This window comes from Typopeltis vanoorti, chromosome 6 (assembly GCF_054136105.1).
Source record: "Typopeltis vanoorti isolate ZY-2024b chromosome 6, IOZ_Tvanoo_1.0, whole genome shotgun sequence".
Taxonomy (NCBI): domain Eukaryota; kingdom Metazoa; phylum Arthropoda; class Arachnida; order Uropygi; family Thelyphonidae; genus Typopeltis; species Typopeltis vanoorti.
In genome coordinates, this window is record NC_143554.1 from 127,587,386 (window position 1) to 127,613,357 (window position 25,972).

Genomic DNA, 25,972 nt, shown 5'->3' on the forward strand with positions numbered 1-25,972 from the left:
AATACTAAAGAATTCATTTATTGCCTTTGTTCTTACACACAAGCATTTCTGATAATATTTTTAACTAACAAGCCAAAAATTAGTGGCAACTAACAGTCACTCGATTTTTAACGAGACAGTAAAGTTTAATTTTTTTTCCCCAAAAAAACATCAGTTTGGTGCTTGGTCAAGTGATACATAACGCGGGACAGTTATTGTGTATAACAAACAAAACCAAGCAACTTTTTTTCATGTAACAGCTAAAGTACTTATTTTGTTGCCTTTTTTCTTACACACAAGCATTTCTGATAATATTTTTAACTAACAAGCCAAAAATTAGTTCCAACTAACAGTAACTCGATTCTTAATGAGACAGTAAAGTTTAAAGCTTTTTTCCGAAAACATCAGTTTGGTGCTTGGTCAAGTTATGCATAATACAGGATATGCATAACTTTTTTCCCCAAAAAAACATCAGTTTGGTGCTTGGTCAAGTGATACATAACGCGGGACAGTTATTGTGTATAACAAACAAAACCAAGCAACTTTTTTTCATGTAACAGCTAAAGTACTTATTTTGTTGCCTTTTTTCTTACACACAAGCATTTCTGATAATATTTTTAACTAACAAGCCAAAAATTAGTTCCAACTAACAGTAACTCGATTCTTAATGAGACAGTAAAGTTTAAAGCTTTTTTCCGAAAACATCAGTTTGGTGCTTGGTCAAGTTATGCATAATACAGGATAATACAGGACAATTATAATACCAGAATTAAACTCACATAATATATTTTACTAGCGTAGATTTTCGTCAAAGTATCAAAGGCATCTTCGGTACAATAAGCACATAATGGCAATTGAACATTAACAGAGTTCTAAAAAGTGCCACCTAAGTAGCTAACATAAAATAACTAAAAAGATCAGTAAATTTGCTAACATATTAAAAACAAAAACAAAAAAACCCACTAATAAAATATATTATGTGAGTTTATATCCGGTATTGTAATTATTTTAAATATGCCCACTCATGGTATTTCATTATTGAAACAAATCTATGGGGAGTGAATTGCTTATAGATTAGTATCCTAAAAGAGGAAAGTTACTAGAGGAATGCTATGTGTCTCTTTGGGGTCTTTGCATGAAAGATATTGGGACAAACATAACTGGAGATATGCAGCAATTTGCTGATGATGCAAAGTTAGGAAGTACTATAAGGACAAGTGTAGATATGACCTTGCAGGAGGATCTCAGTAGATTATGTGAGTGGAGCTACCAGTTTAGCCTTTCAAAGTGTAAGATCTTGAAATTTAGTAGGCAAGGTTGAGATGCAGAGTATACAATTAATGGAGAAATTTTGAAGGAGATGGAAGAGTTGAGAGATCTGTTAGTGATAATGGACAGAGACTTGAAATTTAAGGCTCACATTAATAATATTGTAAGAACATCACAATGGATTATGACAATGATGAGGAGGATCTTGACATACAGAAGGCAAAGATGTTATGGTTCTGTTGTCTAAGGCCTTGATCTGGCAGCACATGGACTACTATGTACAGATTTTCAAGAGGGGGGGGGATGAAGATATAGTAGAGGTTTAGAGAAGGTTCACATCATCCTCCCACTAAGTCAGTGTTCAGTCTATGAGATATGAGCACAGATTGAGGGAATGCAACTTTCAGAACCTTGTGAATAGTAGAAAGAGAGGGGATATGATTTGGACATATAAACAGATTAATGTGGAGAGTGGTTGGTGAGTGGAATGCATTGCATGAAAGTGTGGCGAGTGAAGAAACAGTGAATGGGTTTAAGGCACGGTTCAGTGATCTGTTTGCATGAGAATGTTGACCTCCTGCAGTTAGCATCATTGTAGTGCCATAGGATATAAACTTGAGATTGGTTGGTTGAAGGAAGACCTGTAAATAAAGAAACATGAACAGGTTATGGTCAGAGTTGTGAAGAAGAAAGCTAACATCAGTAGTATATTTGGAAGGACAGCTAGTTAATAAAAGTCCAGGATGTTGGAAGAATGACAATGATAATCTGGTAGAGTGGCAGATGATTTGTGATCAGCAAGCAGTTCAGCTCCTCTTTCATCTTGGTCTTTGGAGATAGACATGCGGAAGCCAGTCAGAATTATGGATGTTGAAATCTCCAAAGAAGATTATCTCATTAGTGGGTAATTTGATTATGTCATCAACTTTCAGAGTAAATCTGAAAGTTCAGTATACTCATCAGAATTAGGAGAGTAGTAAAAGGCAGCAAAATGAGAAAAGGAAATCTTGAACCAAAGCAAATCATATAAAGATGATTCTAGGTCTGTTAACCTTGGGATGGAATGACAAAGTGCATTCCAACCTTCTTATAGAAGGCATCATGTATGATGCAATGAGAAAGTTTAGGTGAGCTGTAATCGAAGAGAGTAATCCCAGTTGAAGTTCAGTAATAAATAGCAGATTGAGTTTCAACGCCACAAAAGTGCTGGTGAATGTTGATTATGTTGATATTGGCCCTCTGGATGTCAATGAATTTTTTTTTTTTTTTTACATGGAATTTTGTTGCTTTGTTATTTGGTAGTTTTTAAATTGTTTTTTGCAGTTTTTTTTTGTTGTTGAATTGTTGATATTTTTGAATTTTTTTTTGTGTGAATTATTTACTTGGTTTTTTTAACTGCAGTGATACTATAATTTTTTATGCTTACTTCATGGTACTGAAATAGATATGACTGAAACAAAGAAGACAAAAACAGGTGAGATCTTTCTAGCAGCAAATATAAACTGTTACATTCAGACAATAACAGTCGATGAAAAAAAGGAGTAGCCATAGTATTCAACACTAAATACTAGGACAATGAGACTGATTTGTGCCTATGGTCCCACAGATGGTTCTACTAAGAAAGAAGTGGAGGAATTTTTTGAGGCATTAGAGAAAGCAATTGACACAATGAAAAAAAAAAGTTGGTCCTTGTTGGAGACTAACACCATGTTCCAACATAAAAAAAGTTTGCAAATTCACATGAACAGAAAAAGCAAGAAATAAGAAAGTCTCATGACTATGTTATGTTGATAGTGATGTTTTCCCACTGGTTCAGGACATGAGTATACAGAGGATGTGAAATTGGAAGTGATCACCATTTAGTCTTGCCAGCCTGGTTGGCCGAGTGGTTAGCGTGTCCGCTCTCCAGCCAAGAGGCTGCGGGTTCAAATCCCGCCATGGGCATGGATGTTTGTGATTGTCCTACAAACTTTGTGTGGAAAGGGAATCTGCGACCCTACCACTTATTCTAGCAGAAGACATCATTGTCAAAACCATGTGAAGTATGGCAGTGACCATACGGCGTTTACGTACGTCAAATGTGAAAATTTTTTTCTTGTTGGAGATCTAAACAGCAGAGTAGGAAATGATTACCAGACATATAGAAATGTTTTAGGAAAATTTGGAGAAAAGAGCAAAGCTAATAATAATAGCAAGTACCTGTTAGATTTCTGTTCATGACTAGTTATTACTAACACCATGTTCCAACATAAAAATGTTTGCAAATTCACATGAACATAAGAAGCAAGAAATAAGAAAGTCTCATGACTATGTTATTGTTGATAGTGATGTTTTCCCACTGGTTCAGGACATGAGTATACAGAGGATGTGAAATTGGAAGTGATCACAATTTAGTCTTGAGCAGGATAAAATTGAATTTCATATTGAAAAGAAGTAAGAAAGTTGTAAAACAGATCTTTGAGCAGTTGTCAGATGTGAACTATAGACTAAAATACACAAATATTATTGAAATAAAAAATGAAAAAATTTGAAAACAGGAACCAAACTTTGGAGATTCACTGGCAAACTGAAGAAAACATTGACTGATTCAGCCAGAGAGGCATGTGGTGACATACAGGGATAGAAAAATCAGAACTCCATGGTGGACTCAGGAAGTTAAAGAGGCGGTCAAGTCATAGAGAAATCAGAGTATAACAAGGATCTGTGTTTAAGTTGATCTAGAATACACATAAGACAAGAGGAAAGCTATTCAAAATGCTATAGTTGTGCAGTGTAAATGCGACATTATATCAAGCAATACTTTGTCTTTATTTTAAGTCGGCAGAATTGAAGGAGGTACAGGAAGATGGTTTGATGTTAAATCAGGTAAACATGTACCTTATCCTTCTGTTAATCATATATATATATATATATGAAGCATTATGAAGGAGAGTGGTATAAAACCTGATGTCAAAATTGGAGATGTTAATCTCACTCTTTACTTTATGCAGATGATGTTATACTTCTAAATAAATCCAGTACTAGTCTGCAAGCTTCTCTCACTAAATTGAATAACTGTTGTAATAAATTTGGTATGAAAATCAGCAATAAAATGACAAAGACAACGAAAACAGGCAGAAACATTGAAAATTATTACTAAATAGTTTAGGGAAATAACAACATAGACTAGGATATACATTAAAAAAACTTTTTAATACAAATCCAATATTTCAGCAACGTCACGTTGCCATTTTCAACAGGAACTTGTGAGCAAGACACGTGCACACAGGCACAGCAAACAGTAAATGAGGATGAAGCAGGAAGCTATACTTTCTCCTAAAGTCCTACTGGTGCCCCCTAGCAGGCAATGTTGGTATTCTTGGGCGATTGGGCTGAGGTCTTCTGATGTAGGTTTCCCAAATTTGAGGCAGTCTCGTGCAGCCAAATTTGTTGAGGTTTGGATTGTTTCTTAGGGCTGAGGCTGATTCCATGAAAAGCCTTTCGTGAATGATCGTGGCTTTCTTCCACCGTATTCTATGGCGTGTATCCAGAGCATGGTCTACAAGACCAGAGTGGCTGTATTGGTGGAACCGGATGTAGTCTTTGTGTTCTGTAATTCTGATATTGGCTGTCCTGCCTGTTTGGCCAAAGTAGGACAGCTTACAGCTGCAAGGGACCTCGTATACACCAGGTAGGTCTAGGGGGGGAGGTTGGTCTTTAGTGGAGCGGATAAGGGATGCCAATTTCTTATATGGTCTGTAACAAGACGTTAAGCCGTGTTATTTTAGGATTTTTGTAATTTTTTCTGAGGTGCCTCTGATATAGGGTATGGTGATGGATTTAGAGTAATCCTTGTTGTGAGGGGGGGGGAGAGGGGGTTGTGATTTATTGGTTTCAATATTTTTTGGATTGTTTTGGGAGGGTAGCCATTGGCTGAGAAAGCGTTGAGAATGTGGTTTAGTTCTGTGGTTAGGGCATTGTCATTTGAACAGATAAGTTTAGCCCTGTTGTGTAGTGTCTTAATGACACCATATTGTTGTGAGGAAGGGTGGTGGGATTGTTGGTGAATGTATCTGCCTGTATAGGTGGATTTTCTATAGACTGAGAAAACCAAGGTTCCATCAGGCTGGCAGATGACTAGTGTGTCTAAGAAAGGAAGGCAGTTGTTTTTTTCTTCTTCCAGGGTGACTTTGATTCTGGGGTGTTGGTTGTTTAAGTGTGTTAGGAAGGAGAGGAGCACATCGGAGCCATGTGGCCAAATAGCAAACACATCATCTACATATCAAAGCCAAATGGTTGGTTTTTGTGGGGCAGAGTTTAAGGCTTTCTCTTCAAAAGTCTCCATATAAAAGTTGGCCAAGGATAGGGAGAGTGGAGAACCCATGGCTGTTCCCTCTATTTGTTTGTAGAATTTTCCATGCCAAACAAAATAGCCTGAGTTCATTGTGAACTGAAATAGGGCTATGATATCGGGTGGAAATTTAGCTTGGATTAGCTCTAAGGATTCTTTGAGTGGGACATTTGTGAATAAGGAGGAGACATCAAAGCTGACCATTACGTCAGTGTGTTTGAGTGTAAGGTTTTCTATGCTGGCTTTGAAGTGGGCTGAGTTTTTTATGTATGAAGGTGTGTTGCCAGTATAGTGTGTGAGAGCTTTGGCCAAATGTTTACTTTGGCCTCATTTACTGTTTGCTGTGCCTAATTGCATGTGTCTTGCTCACAAGTTCCTGTTCAAAATGGCAACGTGACGTTGCCGAAATATTGGATTTGTATTAAAAGTTATTTTAATGTATATCCTAGTCTATGTTGTTATTTCCTTAAACTATTTAGTAATAATACATAACCAACGTGTAAGCCTTGGCACTAAAACATTGAAAATGTCAACTTACCCTGAATGGAAAACATGTAGAGTAAGTAAAACATTTCAAGTGAAGATGGCAAATTAAATATGGAAATAGACAACAGAATTAGCAAAGTTGGTATGTTAGGAAGTGAACTGAATAAATTTATATGTAATGACAGAAATTAGTCAAAACGTTAAATTAGCTGTATACATATGTAGACAGCATTCAAACTAGTTTTAACTTATGGATCAGAGCACTAGGTTTGAAATAAAACCCTTGACAAGACCACAGATATGAGAGTTCTGAGAAGATTAGGGGATTGAACAGATGGCATCATTGGCAATGTCATAGTAAAAATGAGGATGTTAGGGAAAAAACTTGACATTGTTAGCATTCAGGAATGTGTTAGCAGAGCTAATCCCAGTAGTACAGTCACTTAAACAGAATGGAAGAGGAAATATTTTCAAAACATGTCTTCTTTGCCAAGCTGGCAGGAAAAAGACCCGAAGATAAACCAAGATCTAAGTGGATTAATATGGTAAAAATTGCCTTAGAAGACAGAAATGTAAGATCTGATAATTTTGGCATCTTGAGAGATAACAGATTGATTTGGAGGAAAATTGTCAATCGGAAGTTAGCAATAATGTAACTTTTCATGTAGTACTATCCTGTGTAACCCATGAAGGTACAGGTCAAGAATTTGATGATATAATAGGGGCATGCAGTAGGTGTGAGGGACTTATGAACACAGCTCACACAGGGAGTGTTCAGACTCCAAACACTCTCCTGCTCTCTTTAAGCTGCTATATTCGGACTCCTTCCACATACAATTTAGTCGTATAAACTGCAGCAGGATTAATCCAGATGTTCAGAAAGTCTCTCGAAGCATTATCAACAGGTTCAGTCATATGTACCATCTTGCAGCCAGCTTGTAGAAACCATTTTACTGCTGTATCCTCACTGAAGGAGACACAGTCCTCAATAGCTGAATAATTATAGTGTGTACAGCATGCCCAGGAAATCTGCCATCTGCATGGGTGACAGAAACCAGATTCTACCCTAGAGATATGGCAATAGCAATTTCACACCTCCAGTAAGTAGGACCATGATGTTTCATTAGGTAATGAGTCATCCACCATCTAGTGTAGTTGGAATTTCCTCCAACTAGGAAATGTATGTTTTTAACGTGGCAATACTTGCATCACCAGAGTCCTGTTTATAGAAACAAGCTATAGCCTAGGAAGGTGAGGGTTGACAATGCTGAAAAAGCATTCATCGCCAGTTCATCAGCAATTTTTACTATATTAATCCACTTAGATCTTGGTTTATCTTCAGATCTTTTTCCTGCCAGCTTGGCAAAGAAGACATGTTTTGCAAATATTTCCTCTTCCATTCTGGTCTTAGTCATACATGTTATCTTCAGTTTATAGCTGATGAGCTGAAGGTCATTATCTACTCCAGATTATTTTGGCATAGTCTATACTATGTCAAAATAATTTGGAGACAGTACTGTATTTCAGAGAAATGTAATTCCATGTTTGCTTCAATAGCATATGGACCTTTCTTTGGCCCATCACACTTTATAGGCATTCTGTTCAGTCCGGTAGTTTGTGATAATGTGAGTCAGATTATTAGCTAGCAGATGATTTTCATCACTCCATTTCTCAAAAATCACTCATTATGGTAGTCTCACACAGTGATTTTCATCACTCTTATTTTGAGGCCTGAAGTGTTTGATAGAGTTCCATATTTGGTCTGGAGAGTATGGTTTCTTGATTTAGCCTATCCAAATGATAGATTTGTCACCTTTTTATTTCTGATAGGATGTAGATTTTAAATATATATATATATATATATATATATATATATATATATATATATATATATATATATATATATATATATATATGTTGGACCAGTTTTTTCTTCAGGTATGTCCACCATTCGTTGGACCTGCCATAATGGGATAATTACAACGAATGGTGCAATGGTACAACGAATAGGTAGTTTTCCCTCACATCATCTTGTAATAGCACCAATAATGAATGGGTGGACATCTTGAAGAAAGACTTGGCTTTGTATGTGGTTGCATTATTGTCTTGAAAGAAACATAGGTCTGTTCTGTAAAACATTCACATTGTGGGAAACATTCTATTATCCTGATGTGTTGTATTACATCAGTGTTCATCCTTCTAGGTAATGCAACTGAAGGTTAAAATCCATACCACATAGACCACTTCAAGATCCTAACATCTTTGCCACCAAACTCTGAAGTTAGGATGATGCACCTTGGCACATCTCCCCCCTTCCAGCCACTTGCCCATCTGGTTATAAACGAATACAGCATGATTTGTGCCTCCAGGACTTCAAGTTCTTATACATCAGTCTTTACAGAGGTGTTGATTGTCTTCATTAATGCTTGGCTTTTGTGCAAGTGTCCTGCTCCTTCACAGAAACTGAGATTGTGTGGTTTTTAGAATAGCTTACTTACTTACTGTATAACTTACTAACTTGAACTTTTATGCTCTTGGTTGATTATTTCCAAGACAGACTATGAAGGTTTCTGTACCACCCTTCTTAGCACCTGTGGTTCCCCTTGGTATTAGCATTTTTGGTTTTCCCCTGTGTTTTTTGGCAGAGGCAGCATCTCATTTCCATCAGTAATTGATATTTTCAGATGAAGTCTTTTATCAGTGTCACAAATGGACTGGTCACTGATATAGTACCATACGATAATATATATCTATATATTTATGTTTGCAAGTTCAGAAGTCTTGATAGTACAAAGATGGACATCCTACTCTAAGGGTATATAAGTATAGGCCACATGTGACATGCATGTACACATCAGCAGTTTCATTTCAACACAGGGGCATCCCAATGTTTATTTCAACATGATGCATATATTTATGTTTATTATTCTTATTTTTACTCCACTTTCTGCAGAACATATCTTTTAGAATAAATTGCACAATCTTAATAACAGAACCTAGCAGTGTGAAATTTCACATACAGGGGATCTTCTGGTTGGCTAATGAAAAAAAATTATGATCATATTTCCATACAGCATTAATACACGTATCCCTTGCTTAATGCAGGATTTGATTAAAGTGGTGAAATTAATTGCGACAATTCCTTTATAAACGCAGCAAGAGTTTTAATTATCGCGCCTTTAAATTTACCACGTAAAAACATGTAAGCCACAAAGAGCATTTCCTGGCCTATTTTCTTAAAAAGACATTCTCAAAGGCAGTAGAAACAACAATGGGAAAAAATGCAATTATGCTCCAAGAATTTTGGAAAACTTTTAACATAAAACACGCAACTGAAAACATTCATGACTCGTGGGAGCAAGTGGCATGAGAGCTGTTTTGCCAGAATGCGCTAATGACCTAAGTGATTTTCATAATCCTGTGAACAACATGCTTGAAGAAATCATTGCAATTGGTAAAAACCTTAGTTTTGATGGTGTCGATGCAGAAGATGTTAAAGAATTATTGAATTCAAATTCAAAAGATTTCAGTGACAGTGATCTTCTTGAAATTAAACGGCAGCATGCATATGAAGACAATGAACAAATGGATTGTGAAGATGAGGTTCCAAAGGAGATAATAATCGAAGAACTGGATGGAATATTTTGCAGTTTAGAAGTAATGGATATGGATCCAGATGTTAACTGAATCGGACTGACTCTCTAGAAATGACGGAAAATGACTCTCTAGACCTCGGCAAACAAATGCTTGTTTGCCGAGGTCTAGAGAGTCATTTTGCTTGTTATCGTAGAATTTATGCTGATAAGAAAAAACTAAAACCATTCAAATGACTCTTGATAACTTTTTTTGATAAAAAATTGCGGTAACTTATCTAGGTACAAGCAATTATTAACAGTAATCGATCATGGATGAATTATAATTTATGCCATTGATTATTATGTTAAAAAATACCAAGCAATTTTAAACCTGGTTTTACTCCATTTCCCAAGTAAGCAAACAGACAAACAAGTCAAAAGGTCGAAACTAGTCTGGGTAGTGGCCCCTTGCCTTTAATACAAAACATCATACATCCCCCTTCGTGGAGATGTGTTTTGGCATTAAGGGTAAATATTAAGATTAGTGATCAGAGCTTATGCCACCTTTACCACGAGTTGCCTTGGTCTTGCACTACCTGTAGGATCAGCTAGACTTGCATCACTTGCAGGCGCAAACTTGACTTGTTTGTCTGTTTGCTTACTTGGGAAATGGAGTAAAACCAGGTTTAAAATTGCTTGGTATTTTTTAACATTTATTATACCCAAGGTAAAATACTTTCTACATTTATATCTCCTCCAGAGATTTTTATTTAATAAGGTTAAAACACCTTATGGCAACTTGTTCTGGTAAAATACTTACAAGCGCTGCATTACTAAATCTTGGTATTTCTAGCTTAGCTCCCACTGACGAGACCTCAATAAAGGTTGAAACCGGTCTGGGTAGTGGCCCCTTGCCTTTAATACAAAACATCATGCATCCCCCTTCGTGGAGATGTGTTTTGGCATTAAGGGTAAATATTAAGATTAGTGATCAGAGCTTATGCCACCTTTACCACGAGTTGCCTTGGTCTTGCACTACCTGTAGGATCAGCTAGACTTGCATCACTTGCAGGCGCAAACTTGACTTGTTTGTCTGTTTGCTTACTTGGGAAATGGAGTAAAACCAGGTTTAAAATTGCTTGGTATTTTTTAACATTTATTATACCCAAGGTAAAATACTTTCTACATTTATATCTCCTCCAGAGATTTTTATTTAATAAGGTTAAAACACCTTATGGCAACTTGTTCTGGTAAAATACTTACAAGCGCTGCATTACTAAATCTTGGTATTTCTAGCTTAGCTCCCACTGACGAGACCTCAATAAAGGTTGAAACCGGTCTGGGTAGTGGCCCCTTGCCTTTAATACAAAACATCATGCATCCCCTTCGTGGAGATGTGTTTTGGCATTAAGGGTAAATATTAAGATTAGTGATCAGAGCTTATACCACCTTTACCACGAGTTGCCTTGGTCTTGCACTACCTGTAGGATCAGCTAGACTTGCATCACTTGCAGGCGCAAACTTGACTTGTTTATCCGTTTGCTTACTTGGGAAAAGGAGTAAAACCAGGTTTAAAATTGCTTGGTATTTTTTAACATTTATTATACCCAAGGTAAAATACTTTCTACATTGATTATTATATTTGATTAATGCGATTTTGATATATACGGTAACATTGAGGGATTAATTAATCACTTTAATCAAGGGATACCTGTATTTTATATGGGCATACAAACCCTTTGTTGCTCCCATGAATTATTTGTGCCATCAAAACGTAGTGTCTATAACTTTTCAGATGTTCTCATATAGGATATCTGATCAAAAGAATTCAGATGTCTGCTCATTTCAACTCTTATCCTAATAAGAAAGGCTTGAATATGGAGTTGGTCCACCCATTGCTGCTATAACACCTTCAGTCTTCTGGAAAAGCTTTCCACTAGATTTTTGATATGTTGCTGCACTAATTCTCTTCCAGAAGAGCGAGGTCGGTCACTGGTGTCAGGCAATTTGACCTCTCTTGCAACTGGCATTCCAGTTCATTCCATGGGTGTTTGATGAGGTCGAGATCAGAGCTCTGTGCAGGCTAGTCAAGTTCTTCAACATCCATCTCATCAAACCATTCTTGTACAGACCTATCACTGTCATGTTGATATGGGAAAGGGCTTTCACTGAACTGTTGTGATAAAGTTGGAAGCATGGAATTGTCTAGAATATCATTATAGGCCACAATGTTAAGATTCCCTGTAACTGGAATTAGAGGGACCAGCCCAAACCATAAAAACTGCTCCAGATCATGATGCCTCCTCCACCAAACTTCACAGCTGGCACAAACACATTCACAAGCATTCTCCTGAAACCTGCTAAACCTAGACTGGTTCACTGGACTGCCAAATGGTGAGGTATGATTCTTCACTCCATTTCCACTGCTCCAGAGTCCAATGGTGGTGAGCTTTACATCACTCCATCCAGCCCTTCATGTTTTTCAGCTCCTGATGAATAGTTGTGATCTGCTGTTGTTTGCTTGGTGATGAGTTCAACCAAGGCAGACAATTTTTTGTGCTGAGCACTTAAACAGTCAGCAGTTCTGTACTGTGATTTTACGTGGCCTATCAGGTTGCAATTGTGTTGTGGCTCTTGGGTGTTTCCACTTTGCAATAAACTTAATCGCAGCAGCTGCAGCAGAGCAAAAATTTCCTGAACTGAGTTGCTGTAGGATGGCATCCTATGGTAGTGCCACATTGACTGTTAATGTGTGTGTGTCTATGAAGATTGCAAGACCATGTACTTCCTTTTATACTTGTGTGAGTCATGGTTGTGATGTATATAGCCATGTCCACTGCTACTATAACTATGAAGGAGCATCTGGATATTTTTGACCATATAGTGAATATTACATTCTGTCATTTCATTTCATTATGTTGCACATTCATTCTTGGTTCATTAGCATTCTGACTGGGTGAGATATGTTCATTAATTTTGTATCAATGCTTAGACAGCTGTCATGATAACTGTCTTAGCTAACATGCTATTGTGTAGTGGAGCAAACAGATGTCCAAGGATAATGATTAACTAACTAAATTTATTTAGCTAATTAGATTATTAAGCAATATTGCATCTTCATCAGCATATATACTAAGCACATGCATTTAGGAACATCAGCAAAAAGGCAAACACAGACTGATTGTAAAAAGTAGGCCACTACAATCCTAACTTGTGTCCTCTATTGGTGCATTGATCAAATCTTGTTGAAGGTCTCAGAATGATGATCCCACGGATTTTTGATAACATAATACAGCATTGTTTCAAGGTTGAATTTAGCACCTAAATATAAATTTAATTTTCTGAAAAACCGCTGATTTTGACGTCATTTTTTTATGTAGTAGTTGTGATATGTAAATCTATGAATGCAAAGAATAGATTGTAATACTTAATCTGTTGAAAGTTATTTACTGAATGGATATAGGAAAGATTTTTCAAAATAGTAATACTATGGTTAATTTCACTAAACCTTTCCACTTGGGTCCATAGAGAAATTGTTGAAATCTTGTATGTTATAAACTCAATGCAAAATGTTTTTAGAGTATTATTGCTTTTATTAACATTACGATCTGGAAATGAAATCCGTTAGTTTACTTTTAAATCTGAATAATATAGACCTTTTTAAACATTACGAACAATGTTAATTAGCATAATATTCTCAGGTATTCGCCTGCAGTTCTGTTTGGCTGGTCACGTTTGGCCAGAAACCAGCATGAAGTAGTTCTGACAGCCTCACCTTTAGATGCTATTGCTGTTACTCAGGAAACAAGTGTTCCGGCTGTAGCATTACCAAGAGGAACTACAGCTCTTCCCCAAGAAGTAAGCTGTAATATCATATTTAAGTACCCAACCAGTTGTCATTTATTTATTTATGACATTCCATTCTATTTCTATTCATTAGAAAAAGTGATTGCAGAAAATTTACTTTTTATTCTGTTTTGAATGAATTTTTCATTATTTAAGTAAATTAAACATGAGTGACATTACCTCAAGTTGAATCTTTTTATGATTCTGATAACAATCCTGATTTTTACTCAGTACCTGCTACAAGCAGTGTTTCTGTTTTCACTGTGGTGCTCAGATATCTGAATTAATTGAGAGTGGATATGGAAGTGATACAGAGGGTGTAAAGAAGAAGAAAAAAAGAAAGAAAAATTGCTTGAAACATGTGAAAGGAAGCTGAGTGGAAGCAAAATATTGCTAAAAGGGTTGCATGATGTTTTATAATAATCTGAAATGCCAAGGAAGGATAAGAATATTCATTGTTCTGATGAAAAGCATAATCTTCTTATGTTATTTTGCTGAAAGAGCACAGGAGGCATACATTGTTTGGGTACTGACATGGAAGAAGGTGATTTGCCTTTGTCGTCTGTTCAGGAGTTCAAAGAAAAGAGTGATGTCAAGAGGTCAGCTTTATCTTCGGATAACAGATGTGCTATTTGAATGAGAGATGGTAGGAAGAGCAAGTGAGCAGAAGTTGTATCTGATGGTTTTTGTGAGGGACCAGGAAGCACAGCTTCTGTTCAGACAAGAGCAAAGTTTTCTGCTAGTGGTCTTTATGTAGGTGGATATGGATTTGTTTATAATTGTTTTACATTTATTCTGTGCTTCCTCATAGGCTGAGTATGAAGCTGGGGTTCTTGATCCAAGCCACCTGCAGTAAGCTAAGTATTTCCCTTTAACTGCTTTCATGCATCTTCTGTTGAACCAAGAACTTGAAAAGTGGAAGGGAATTTGGGGTGGAATGAGGGAATGAAGGTCTTCATGCCAACGTGGATGATTTCTGTGACTCACTCAGTGCATGTGTCTGTGTCAGAACAGCAGAAGCAATGATTGATTAACATCTTCAGTATCAATCTTAAAAAATCTCTTTAGTAACTTATATGGTTCTATCGCATCTCCTCTTTTTCACCTATCAGGTAGTTATTGAAACCCTCAGATTTTCAATTTATTCTCAGAAAAACATTCCATAGACCTATCACAATCTGTCACTCACCTCTGGATCCTCTCCACCAGTTCATCCATGATATCCAGGTGACCAGATCTCTACACAGTAGTCTAGATGTGGCTGTATAAAAAGGAACAATAGCAGCTTTATCCCTACTTCTGAGTGTGTTCCTCAATAGCCACATAATCTGATATGCTGTTTTGGCTATGCTCTCTAAATTTCAACTCCCTGTCCACCATTCAGCTCCATCAATATAGCACAGAACTTGTGATTTTTTTTTTTAAAGTGCATCACCTTACACTTGGCCACTTTAAATTAGCAGCCATTTATCTTGGTCCATACTGTCAGTCTGTTTAAGTCATTCTGCAGTATCTATACATCACCTTCATTTACTATTGTTCTTCCCAGTTTTGCATTATCAACAAACAGCAGAATATTTCCCATCAAATCATTTCCTATATCACATATGCAAATTAAACAACAGAAGGCAAAGTACTGAGCTGTGTGGCACACCATTAGTCATTTGCCTTCTCATGGACTCAACTTCTCTGTAAACCACTCTTTGGTAGCCACCCTCTAATCCAAATCACCAGATTTGTGTTCATCCCCTTTACTCCAATTTATGCAACAGGGTTTGATGTGGAATCCTGTCAAATTCATTTGCAAAGTCCAGCATTATCACCGAATAGCCATTTTCTTCATTCAACTCTGTTGTCATTTTATTATAAAAAGTTAGTAGATTACTAAAGTAAGACCTGCCCCTCTCAGAAGGGCATGTCTTGCTTTAGTGCTGCTCCTTATAAGTATTAAACTTATAATTATTAAACCATGCTGCTCCTTATAAGTATCATATTCCCATCCAATCAGTCCTGAATCCTGGCGTTCACCAATTTCTCCAATGCCTAAATTCTCCATTTCTGCACATGCTTAGAAATGCAACTGAGAAACTTCTGCTCAAGTCCACCATTATGTGCTGCCATTACTGCTTTCCAGCATTGAGCTGAAACGATGAGGGTCTTTCTTTACAGTGCAGAAGAGTTTATTTAATTATAATTTCATTATGAAACAGCCAATATTTCTAACAGTTCTTCATTCCACAATATTTTATGTGCTGAGGTAAGTTAATTTAATTATTCATGCAATGTAAATTACAACAGTAACTTTCACTTCCCTTGTCACTGATAACATTTTGTGAACAATGTTTGTTTACATAGAAATGCGCCAACATCACAAAACGTGACAGCTATTACAAAACCATAATTATGCTTTAATATCTATCTAAGTAAATTTATTTTATATCTAAGCAAGACTTCAGTAGTGAAAGATAAAGAATGAAACATATGTTTAACTACTTTACAAAATAACTTCTTAACTTTAAATGAATTAATTTTTATATTTTTAATTCGTGGATAACTGACTTTAAATATAGATATCCCACATCCCACAATTACACGCTGTCTCAGGTAATTATCTTTTAGGAAATGTATAAATTCCTAATAATTCCATAATTCAAAATTCCATTTGAATTATGGAATTATTTAAAATTTCATTAATTCTATATGGAATTTAAAATTTTTAGAAAATAAGCACTCAACCCAGCCACACATGAACTGAAAAATTGGATATGCTATATAGATGATGTCATGCTATTTAGTACATTTCAATAGCAGACAACCACAGTACACTTCACTATAGGAAAAAGAAACTAAGAAATGTTTCTCCTTCATAGACACAATAGTGACAGGACTACCAAATGGTTCATTATTCTTTTTTGTTTATAGAAAACCCACACATACAGAAGGGTATGTATATGTATGATCATGCCACACCTATCCCAACAGTATGGTATCATCAAAACACTTACATGCAGAACCAGGACTATTTGTTCAAATGGCACAGCCTTTGAAACTGAAGTACCTTTGCAATACTTTTAGCCAATGGCTACGACCCTATAAAATAAACAGCATACTTCATCCCCCCCCCCATTCCTCTTGCAAAAAGCATATAAAATCACGGCTAAACTATTCCCATCTCTCATATTTAGGGTATATTTGAAAAGAGATAAAATTCTCTCAAATAATAATAATATCGCAAATTGATAATTACAGGGCATAGTATAACGTATGACTGTGTGGTTGAGCATGTTTTATTTTTCTGATATATTTATACTGTGTATGATACCTAAATAGTGTTATTCATGGCACCAATACGATTGAGAACAATAACGGCCAAGACATCGTTGTGCAGAGGGTTTGACACTGGAGATTTTGTTAAATGTAGTGTGCGTGCGTGTGCACGCGCTATGTATTTGTTGCCAAGAAAAAATGGATTGTGGTATATGAGTGACAGCGGAGAAAGAGAGTGTTGTTGATGTTTTACGAGTCAGAAATGTGTGAGATTTATTGGAACTGAGAAAATGAAATAGCAGAAGTTAATGCTGAAAACCATGAAACTGAAAGTGTTGTAGTAAATGGAGTCCCAGGTTTAAACAATGATGAAAGAAAGTATAAGCGAAATGATTGAAAGGAGCAGTAAGATAGCATATGTGAAAGTTAAACCAACACTCTGTAAGATAACGAGCATGATAGTGAGGATGAAAGTGTAACCAAACCGGTAGAGATAGTGAAGATTGGTGAAAAAGTAATTTAGTATATGAAAGTGGAGTTGGTGAAGATGAGGCAGGAGTAGAGTGAAATGAGGAGAGTAACAGATATGTATGACAGGGAGAGGATGGTCGGAATAAAAGATGGCAGTGTGAAAGAGGTGCCCAATGACACGAGTGACCTTGTGGGGATTTGGTTATTAGAGGTGTGATAAATGAGATTGTGCAGAGTGCACCAGATATGAGGAAGAAGCAAGCAAAAGAATTGGTAGTGGTATTAGGAACAAATGATCTGGATGGCAACAAGGAAAATGTAAGGATGGCTATCAGTCAGGAGGTTGCTAAGTAAAGGAAAGGTAGTCAACATGTTGCCCAGGTATGACGATGAAATGAGATGGCAAGTAAGGATTATGAATGGGATGCTAGCTGAGATGTGTGTGAAGAGAAAGGAATTCATATTGTTTCTTTTAAGCTTACACGGTGATCTGAATGCATTTTTGAAAATTATGGAGACAACTACCATATTTGAATAAAAACAGTTTAATATAACTAAAATCTACATTCGACCTTTATGTCAAGGTCATCTTCTGGAGCATACAACTATACACAGAAAACAAGTTACACTACAATCAAACTGGTTTGTTAAAGACACTGACCAACCACTACAACAATTGTTGGCCTGACCTCTGTTGGGAAAAAATAAATAAATAAATAAAAAATAAAATAAAATAAAAAAAATAAAAAATAAATAAAAAAAGAAAATTATACATCAACGCTAGAGTCCTATTATTAGTGTTATCTGTTAGTTGTAGAAATACATTGGGCACAACAAGTATCTATCTATATACATATATTAACATCATGTACATTCCAGCTAGTTGGTATGGAATGGTTTCTAATACTAGCTGAAGATTGGCTAGAGTCCTGACTTATGCTGGATCTTATATATTAGGTAGGCTGAATGTATGCCATCCAGATCCTTGGAATTTTCATGCCATCTTTGTTGTTGATATTTGGGTGGTTTATCAGGATTTCGCAGGCTTCCTTAAATTTCCTTTCGTACCAGGTTTTTGTGCGGTGTAAAGAGCAGGTGCTTTTCCAGTTGATTTGGTGTAAGGTGTTGAGTGCGTGGTCTGAGATGCCTGCTTCACCATAATGGTTATATTTAATGTGTCTAATGTGTTCTTTCTTGCATATAGGGATTGTCCATCCTGTTTCACCAATGTACGGTAAGTTACAGATGCAGCGGATGCAATAGACTCCAGGATGTGCTAATGGGAGGAGAGGATCCTTAGAGGAGTTGAATATGGTTTTAAGTTTAGTGGGTGGTTTAAAGGTGGCATTGAGGTTATAATGTTGTAGGATTCTGTTGATTTTTTCTGATAACCCTTTAATGTGTGGGATGGCTATGGTTTTACTGTAATCTAGATTTGTTTTTGTTGTTGTTTTATGGAGTATTTTATTAACAGTATTTTTGTTATAGCCATTATTTATGAATGTGTCGCTGATGATTTTTAGTTCTTGTTTCAGGGCTTGCTGATTAGAGCAAATTGTTGTAGCCCTGTTTTTAAGGGTGTTAATGACTCCATATTTTTGTGATGGGTGATGAACACATTAGACATATTAAATATAACCATTATGGTGAAGCAGGCCTCTCAGACCACGCACTCAACACCTTACACCAAATCAACTGGAAAAGCACCTACTCTTTACACTGCACAAAAACCTGGTGTGAAAGGAAATTTAAGGAAGCCTGCGAAATCCTGATAAACCACCCAAATATCAACAACAAAGATGGCATGAAAATTCCAAGGATCTGGATGGCACACATTCAGCCTACCTAATATATAAGATCCAGCATAAGTCAGGACTCTAGCCAATCTTCAGCTAGCATTAGAAATCATTCTATACCAACTGGCTGGAATGTACATGATGTTAATATATGTATATAGATAGATACTTGTTGTGCCCAATGTATTTCTACAACCAACAGATAACACTAATAATAGGACTCTAGCATTGATGTATAATTTTCTTTTTTTATTTTATTTTTAATAATTTTTTTTTTTTTTTTCACCAGAGGTCTGGCCAACAATTGTTGTAGCGGTTGGTCAGTGTCTTTAACAAACCAGTTTGATTGTAGTGTAGCTTGTTTTCTGTGTATAGTTGTATGCTCCAGAAAATGACCTTGACATAAAGGTCGAAATGTCGAATGCAGATTTTAGTTATATTAAACTAAAGTGTTTATTCAAACACGGTAGTTGTCTCCATAATTTTCAAAAATGAATTCATATTGTGAATGTGTGGAATGAATTTGAGAGAATGATGGAGCTATACGAAAGAGAAGGACTACATTTAAATGGATTTGGTATGAGCCATGGCAAAACTTTTGCTGCAAGGGAGTTGATGGAAGTGATGTGGAACAGCAGGTAAGTAAGGTAGAAGAGCTTTTGAATTCAGAGGCATGTGGCATGAGTAAAGAGAATGAAAGAGAAGGAACATGAGATAAACAGGGTAGGTCAGTGTGGACAAGAAGACACTGCATTATAATAAAAGCAGATGATAAATACAGGAGCAGATGTAGATGTGAATGTGAAAGAATTGGGATGACAGGGATGTGGGGGAAAACAAACAGGTGTGAGGAGAGGTAAGATCAAACTTGTTATGAACCAGAAATATGCTAGTATGTATGTTTACAAATGCCAGAAGTTTTCAAAATAAAATTGTACATTAATCGAATATATTCACCCAGAAATTGTTGGAATAAGTAAGACATGTTTAGATGAGGATGACATTCTGACAGGAATAGAGATGGATGGATATGATGTTTATCATGAGGATAGGCAAGATAGAAAGGGAAGTGGAGCGTTGTTGATGGTAGTAGTGGAGTTATCTTCATCTAAGGTGGAGATGATGGGAGCAAACAGTGGCAGTACTTTTGAAGCGGTGTGCCGTGAGGTGGAAGTGAACAGAATGTGAAATATCTGGTTTGGTGTTGCTATAGTCCTGGTAATGTGGAAGGCAGTGAAAAAGGAAGGAAATGTATAGGCACATCGATCTAGCTAATAAGAAAAGGGTGATCATTATGGGTGATTTCAATTAAGCTAATATAAAGTGGAATGGAGAAACAGTGTCTGCAACCAATGAATTTCTTGAGTTTTTGAGGTACAACTATCTTAGGCAGCACATAACAGAGGGTGTATACAAGGATCGAGCATCTTGGATTAGATTATCTCATCAGAGGATGTGATTGTGAATGTGGTGTTGAATCTTCCTCTAGTTGGTGAGAGTGACCACAAGGTGATTACTTGGGTGGTGGCCAGCCGTGTGAGGACTTCTGTGAGAAAGGGATAAATGTAGAACTATAAGGCTAGTGATTATTACAAACTCAGGATACAGCTTGCAGCTATATCATGGTATAAAGAATTGTAAGGGAAGGAAAGGAGATCAGTGTTGCTTAGGACCTGTTTGAGGAACTGTGTAGTAGAGGCAATGTCTGAATGCATTCCAAAGGTCAAGAGGTCAAATAAGGTGGGTGTGAAATGGATGAAGAGGTGAAGCATGTAATTTGGAAGAAGACATTATGGAGGCAGCATAGGATGAGTGGTGGTAATAGTCATTTGCACAAGGAGTACAAAGAGCAAGCAAGCAAGAGAGGTAAATTGCTTGCTAAGGATAACAAAAGTGCATTATGAGCAGCGGTTAGCTAATGAAGCCAAAAAGAATTCAAGGGCGATTTTTCGATAAGCAGGCATATTGATAACCACTGAGAGGATATAGTAGATATGTTAAATGAGTAGTTCATAAACGTATTTCATCCTCATAAAAGTAACATCATGCAGAACGTGAGAGTAGTGGGGAGAGAGAAGGAAATATATGAGGAATTGAGTAAACTTGATGTCAATAATAAATCAATCGTGTTCACACAAGATTAAATGGAAGAAGACAACTCTACTGCATTGAAGTCACTGTTGGTCTGAGAGACTGTTTTTAGGATCAGCATCAGCTGTGAAGCAACTCCCCTCCACCCCAACCTCACCAAGTATAGTTGCATTAATTTGCCAAAGATCTTGGAGACAATCTGAGGTCACACTTTTCTTCTCTGAATTAGCTTTGTTGTCTAGCATCTAGAAGGGTGCCTTGTGTGGACATTAGTTCCTTTTCAGTTACAAAAATTAAAATTTTTCTGCAATAAACTGTATATGTTTACCGCAACTATAATATGTGCTCTGATGATGCTAGTTAAAAAACCAGCAAAATATTTTTAAGTTACAGTAAATTATTTATTGTGCTTTCTTCTGGTGTGGGTTTACTGTAAAGCACTGTTATGATCAGTGTTATCAATTTGTATCCTCACTGTAAATCTCAGTGATTATTTACTTAATTCCATTTGCTTCATAAGTAAATTAGTCAGAAAGAATAAATTATTTCATTAATAATATCTTATTTATTTTGCAGGTGTTGCCATTCCTGGAACGATTTCGTAAAATAATTATTTGGTTTGGAAATAACATACAGGAATGGGAAGCAGCTAAAATGTTTGCTCGTAAACTTGGAGCAAAGAGGTGTCATTTTATAAGGTACTTTTTTATTTTAAAAGTAGTCAAAAATTACATTTAAGTAATTTGAGTGATACCTTCAAGAGCATGGCAAATAAACTTAGAAACTCAAAACCTGTATTTCGAGGACACATTCAGTAAAAATAGTGGTACCACAGGCCAGCCACTAGATGCGATGCAGATGCAAAGCTGTATAATGAGTCAGGAAGCTTGTGCACAATCCTTTTTAACTTACACTGCCAATTTCTTTTTTATACTCTAATTTAGCTTTCCATACTTGTGTACTGCAGTTTATATATTTCATAACTCCTCTCACTCTTATTCTCACAATATTTCTTCCACATAATCTTCTTATGGATCTCTTACTTAATTAGGTTTCACAACCATTTTATGCAACCTTGTTCTTTGAACTCTAGGGACTCACCACCTCAGTAACCAATACCATGGTACCAAAGATAATATTCTTGTTAAGTTTTCATAATTTTCAGCTTTGTAGTTCATCATGCAATCTGCCCTAATGGAATATCCATGTAGTTTGCTACTTTTCTTGTCAGAATGGAATGATCACTGTCATCAACTGGTAACAAAACAGTCATATTTTTAACTGAGATCCCTTTTGATGTGATCAAATCTAATTCTCTTTGGCCTTGCATTGCTTTTTTTTTTTTCACATGTTGCTTTAGAAAGTTGTCTCATATCAGCTCAATAAATTCTTCTTTACTCTTATCACGAGTTTTCTCAGCTGCTATCCGATTAACATTCAGATAATTTAATTCACCCATAATTATTACTCACATAGTACCCATTTAGGTAATTTGGTGTAGCATTTCATTGCCCCCAGCAACTGGATTACCAAATCTAATTGCATACTTCCGCTGGTTTAGTTATCAACAAGTCAGTAATTTTCATGCCTGCTGGAGCGTCGCCCGGTTAAACAAGGCCCCCCGTTGTTTTCACCAGGGAACCAGGGTGAACAGCGAAAAGTCAGCTACTGGAACAAATCTGAAAAAACACCCCCAACTCAACATCACCAGAGTTAAAGATCGGTACTATCAACATAAGAAGCCTGAATGGCAAAGAAATGGAGCTAGCTGAGGAATTAGATAAGTACCAGATCGACATAATAGGGGTGACTGAAACAAAAAAGACAAAAACTGGTGAGATCTTTCTGAGCAATAAATACAAAATGTTATATTCAGGCAATGACAATCAAGGAAAAGAAGGAGTAGCCATAGTATTCAACACAAAATACGAGGCTAATCTTCTTGAATGGCAGTCAGTCTCAAGTAGAGTAATGTGGACAAATATGAGAATGGGGAACTGGACAATGAGACTTATTTGTACCTATGGTCCCACAGAAGATTCTACTAAGGTAGAAGTGGAGGAATTTTTTGAGGCTTTAGAAAAAGCAACTGACACAATGAAAAAGGAAAAGTTGGTCCTTGTTGGGGATCTAAATAACAGAGTAGGAAATGATTGTGAGACATACAAAAATATTTTGGAAAAATTTGGAGAAAAGAGCAAAGCTAATAATAATGGCAAATAACTGTTGGATTTCTGCTCAGGACATGGACTGGTTATTACTAACACCATGTTCCAACATAAAAATGTGCACAAATTCACATGGAGAGAAGAGGCAAGGAATAAGAAAAGTCTCATTGACTATGTTATTGTTGACAGTGATGTTTTCTCCCTGGTGCAGGACACCAGAGTATACACAGGATTTGAAATTGGAAATGATCACTATTTAGTCTTGAGTAGGATAAAATTGAATTTCATATTGAAAAGAATAACATGTAAGAAAGTTTTAAAGCGAATAAAAGTTGAGCAGCTCTCAGATGTGAACTGTATACTAAAATACACAAAGATTATTGAAGAGAAAATGAAAGAGTTTGAGAACAGGAATGAAACCTTAGAGATTCAGTGGCAAGCCTTGAAGAAAACCTTGATTGATTCAGCCAGAGAGGCATGTGGTGAGGTTATGGATCTGAGAGCTGGGTCAGAAGTAAAACACTTGACCAAAGACTAGAGACTGTAGATATGAGAGTCTTGAGAAAGATTAGAGGCATGAACAGATGGCATCAATGGCAATATCATATTAAAAACGAGGATATTAGGAAAGAACTTGATATTGTCAGCATCCAGGAATGCGTTAGCAGAGCTAATCTCAGTTGGTATGGTCACTTAAACAGAATGGGCGAGGAAAGATTAGCAAAACAAGTGTTCTCTGCCAGGTTGACAGGAAAATGACAGAAAGGAAGACCTAGATATAGATGGATTGATATGGTACAAAGTGCCTTAAACAACAGAAATATAAGATCTGATAATATTGGAGTCTTGACAAGTAACAGACTGATCTGGAGGAAAATTGTAGATAGGAAGTTAGTAATGATGTAAATTTTTCATGTAGTACTATCATATCCTGTACACCCCTTGAGGGTACATTGCAGGAATTTGATGATGATGATGAAGTCAGTAATAAGACCTTGCTTACCACTATGCTGGAATTTTTTATTAAGTTCATAATAACATGGAGCTAAACAAATATCCAATTGTCTCATGAATTTTCCGGAGCGCTCCATTGACGGATCATTATCGTAAAATAACTTCCTAACTTTCTTGCTAAGTCCAATCCTTCTGCTAATTTCTTTAAACTGAATTCTTTAACAGATTCATCACAATCATAATCTTCGGCAGAACTTTCCTCATTTTGACGTCATCTGTTAATTGTACCAGTTCCTCCTAATTTAAATCTATTTCCCCATCATTTAATTTGCTAATCTCGTTTTTCAACCATATCGCAAAAGCACTGTAAGTGGCCATTACTGAAAAAATAAAATTTTTACTTAAAAAAGCTTTATATATTGTATGTAACTCATCAGAAAATAATGTGCTCAGCTTGAGATTACCACACGTATGATTTTTAATGTGCTTTCCTGGCAGAAAATGAAGACAAATTCAATTGTCTTCGTTTACTGTAAACAATTGATGTACATGCATGCTAAAGGATACTTCCCCTAATATAAAATTGCTACTTATAACTACATGCACAATACATGCAGATGCAAATGTAATGAAGATAAAATTTGATTTTTAAGTTGTGCAGTGAAAAATATATGAAAAGATAAAGGGTACTACAATTTGTAGACCGCTTTATATCAAAATCGCGTTGTATAAGTACCATGTTATACGAGGGTTACCTGTATATATAAATATATAAATTGTATATCACTAATGCAAAGAATAGTTTTTGAAGAATGAAGGTTGAAACAAAAATGAAATACAGATGTAGAAGGTAAAAGAAAGTATCACCAAGCAAGAGACAGGGAGAGTAAGGAGAGGGTATGGTATAGTGATTCCATGATAAGAATAGTACTTGGTGAGAGAGTGTGGAAAAATCATGTTTTCCAGGTGCAAAGTTCAAAGATGTCATGGAATGACATACTTGAACTTTGAATGCTATAAGGGAAAAGTGAAAGAACCAATTATGAAGCGACAAGTATGGAATGGTAGATATGTAAGAGTTATTGGAAGAAGCAGTTTTAAAAAAAAAAAGTGAGTGAGTGAGTGTTAAGATTTAATCTGTTGATAGAGTATTTGAGAAGGGGGAATGATCACAAACAGGTTATTGCATAGATTGTTCAGAAGTTTTGTACGCTTTGTAGGTGTATGGAATGAATTTTATGGATGAAAAGACATATAAGACTGATGGATTGGATAGAAATGGATTTGGGTTTAGACATCCAGAGAAAGTTCAGTGATAGAAGCACAAAACTAGAGCTATTGGGGGAGGGTGATATGCAAGAACCTGTCTTGAGTAAGTGTGGGAATCAGATGGAGCAAAACATGTTGAATGTAGCTTTTAAGGTCTTGAATATGAATACAGCAATAATTAAAAGATCCAAAGATAGTTTGTGAGTGCATAGGGATATTGCTATTCATATGTACTGAATAATGTACTGCCAGATACATCATATGGGTGAGAAGTTTTTGACATTGGTTTTACTTGGCTAAGAGGTATTGGCATTAGTGAGATTTGGTTGATAGAGAATGGTGAAGTTATAGAATATGAAAATATATTTCAGAGAGGAAGATAGTAGAATAGGATGGAGGGTGGTGAATTGCCAGTGATAGACAGAAAAATTACAGCTAGACGTTTCACAGAAAGGCAGAGTTGGGAGGAAA

The 25,972-nt window shown here is 36.2% G+C and overlaps 1 protein-coding gene across 2 annotated transcripts in view; it reads left to right on the plus strand.

The window, feature by feature from the left end:
* Window positions 1-25,972, plus strand: part of mtDNA-helicase (mitochondrial DNA helicase) — a 261,591-nt gene that overhangs the window by 79,259 nt on the left and 156,360 nt on the right. For both annotated transcript variants that reach the window (XM_090393687.1, XM_090393686.1), the window contains exons 7-8: window positions 13,341-13,497; window positions 21,687-21,808. In XM_090393687.1, coding sequence (XP_090249813.1) covers window positions 13,341-13,497; window positions 21,687-21,808 — 279 coding nt within the window. The remainder of the gene's footprint in view (window positions 1-13,340; window positions 13,498-21,686; window positions 21,809-25,972) is intronic.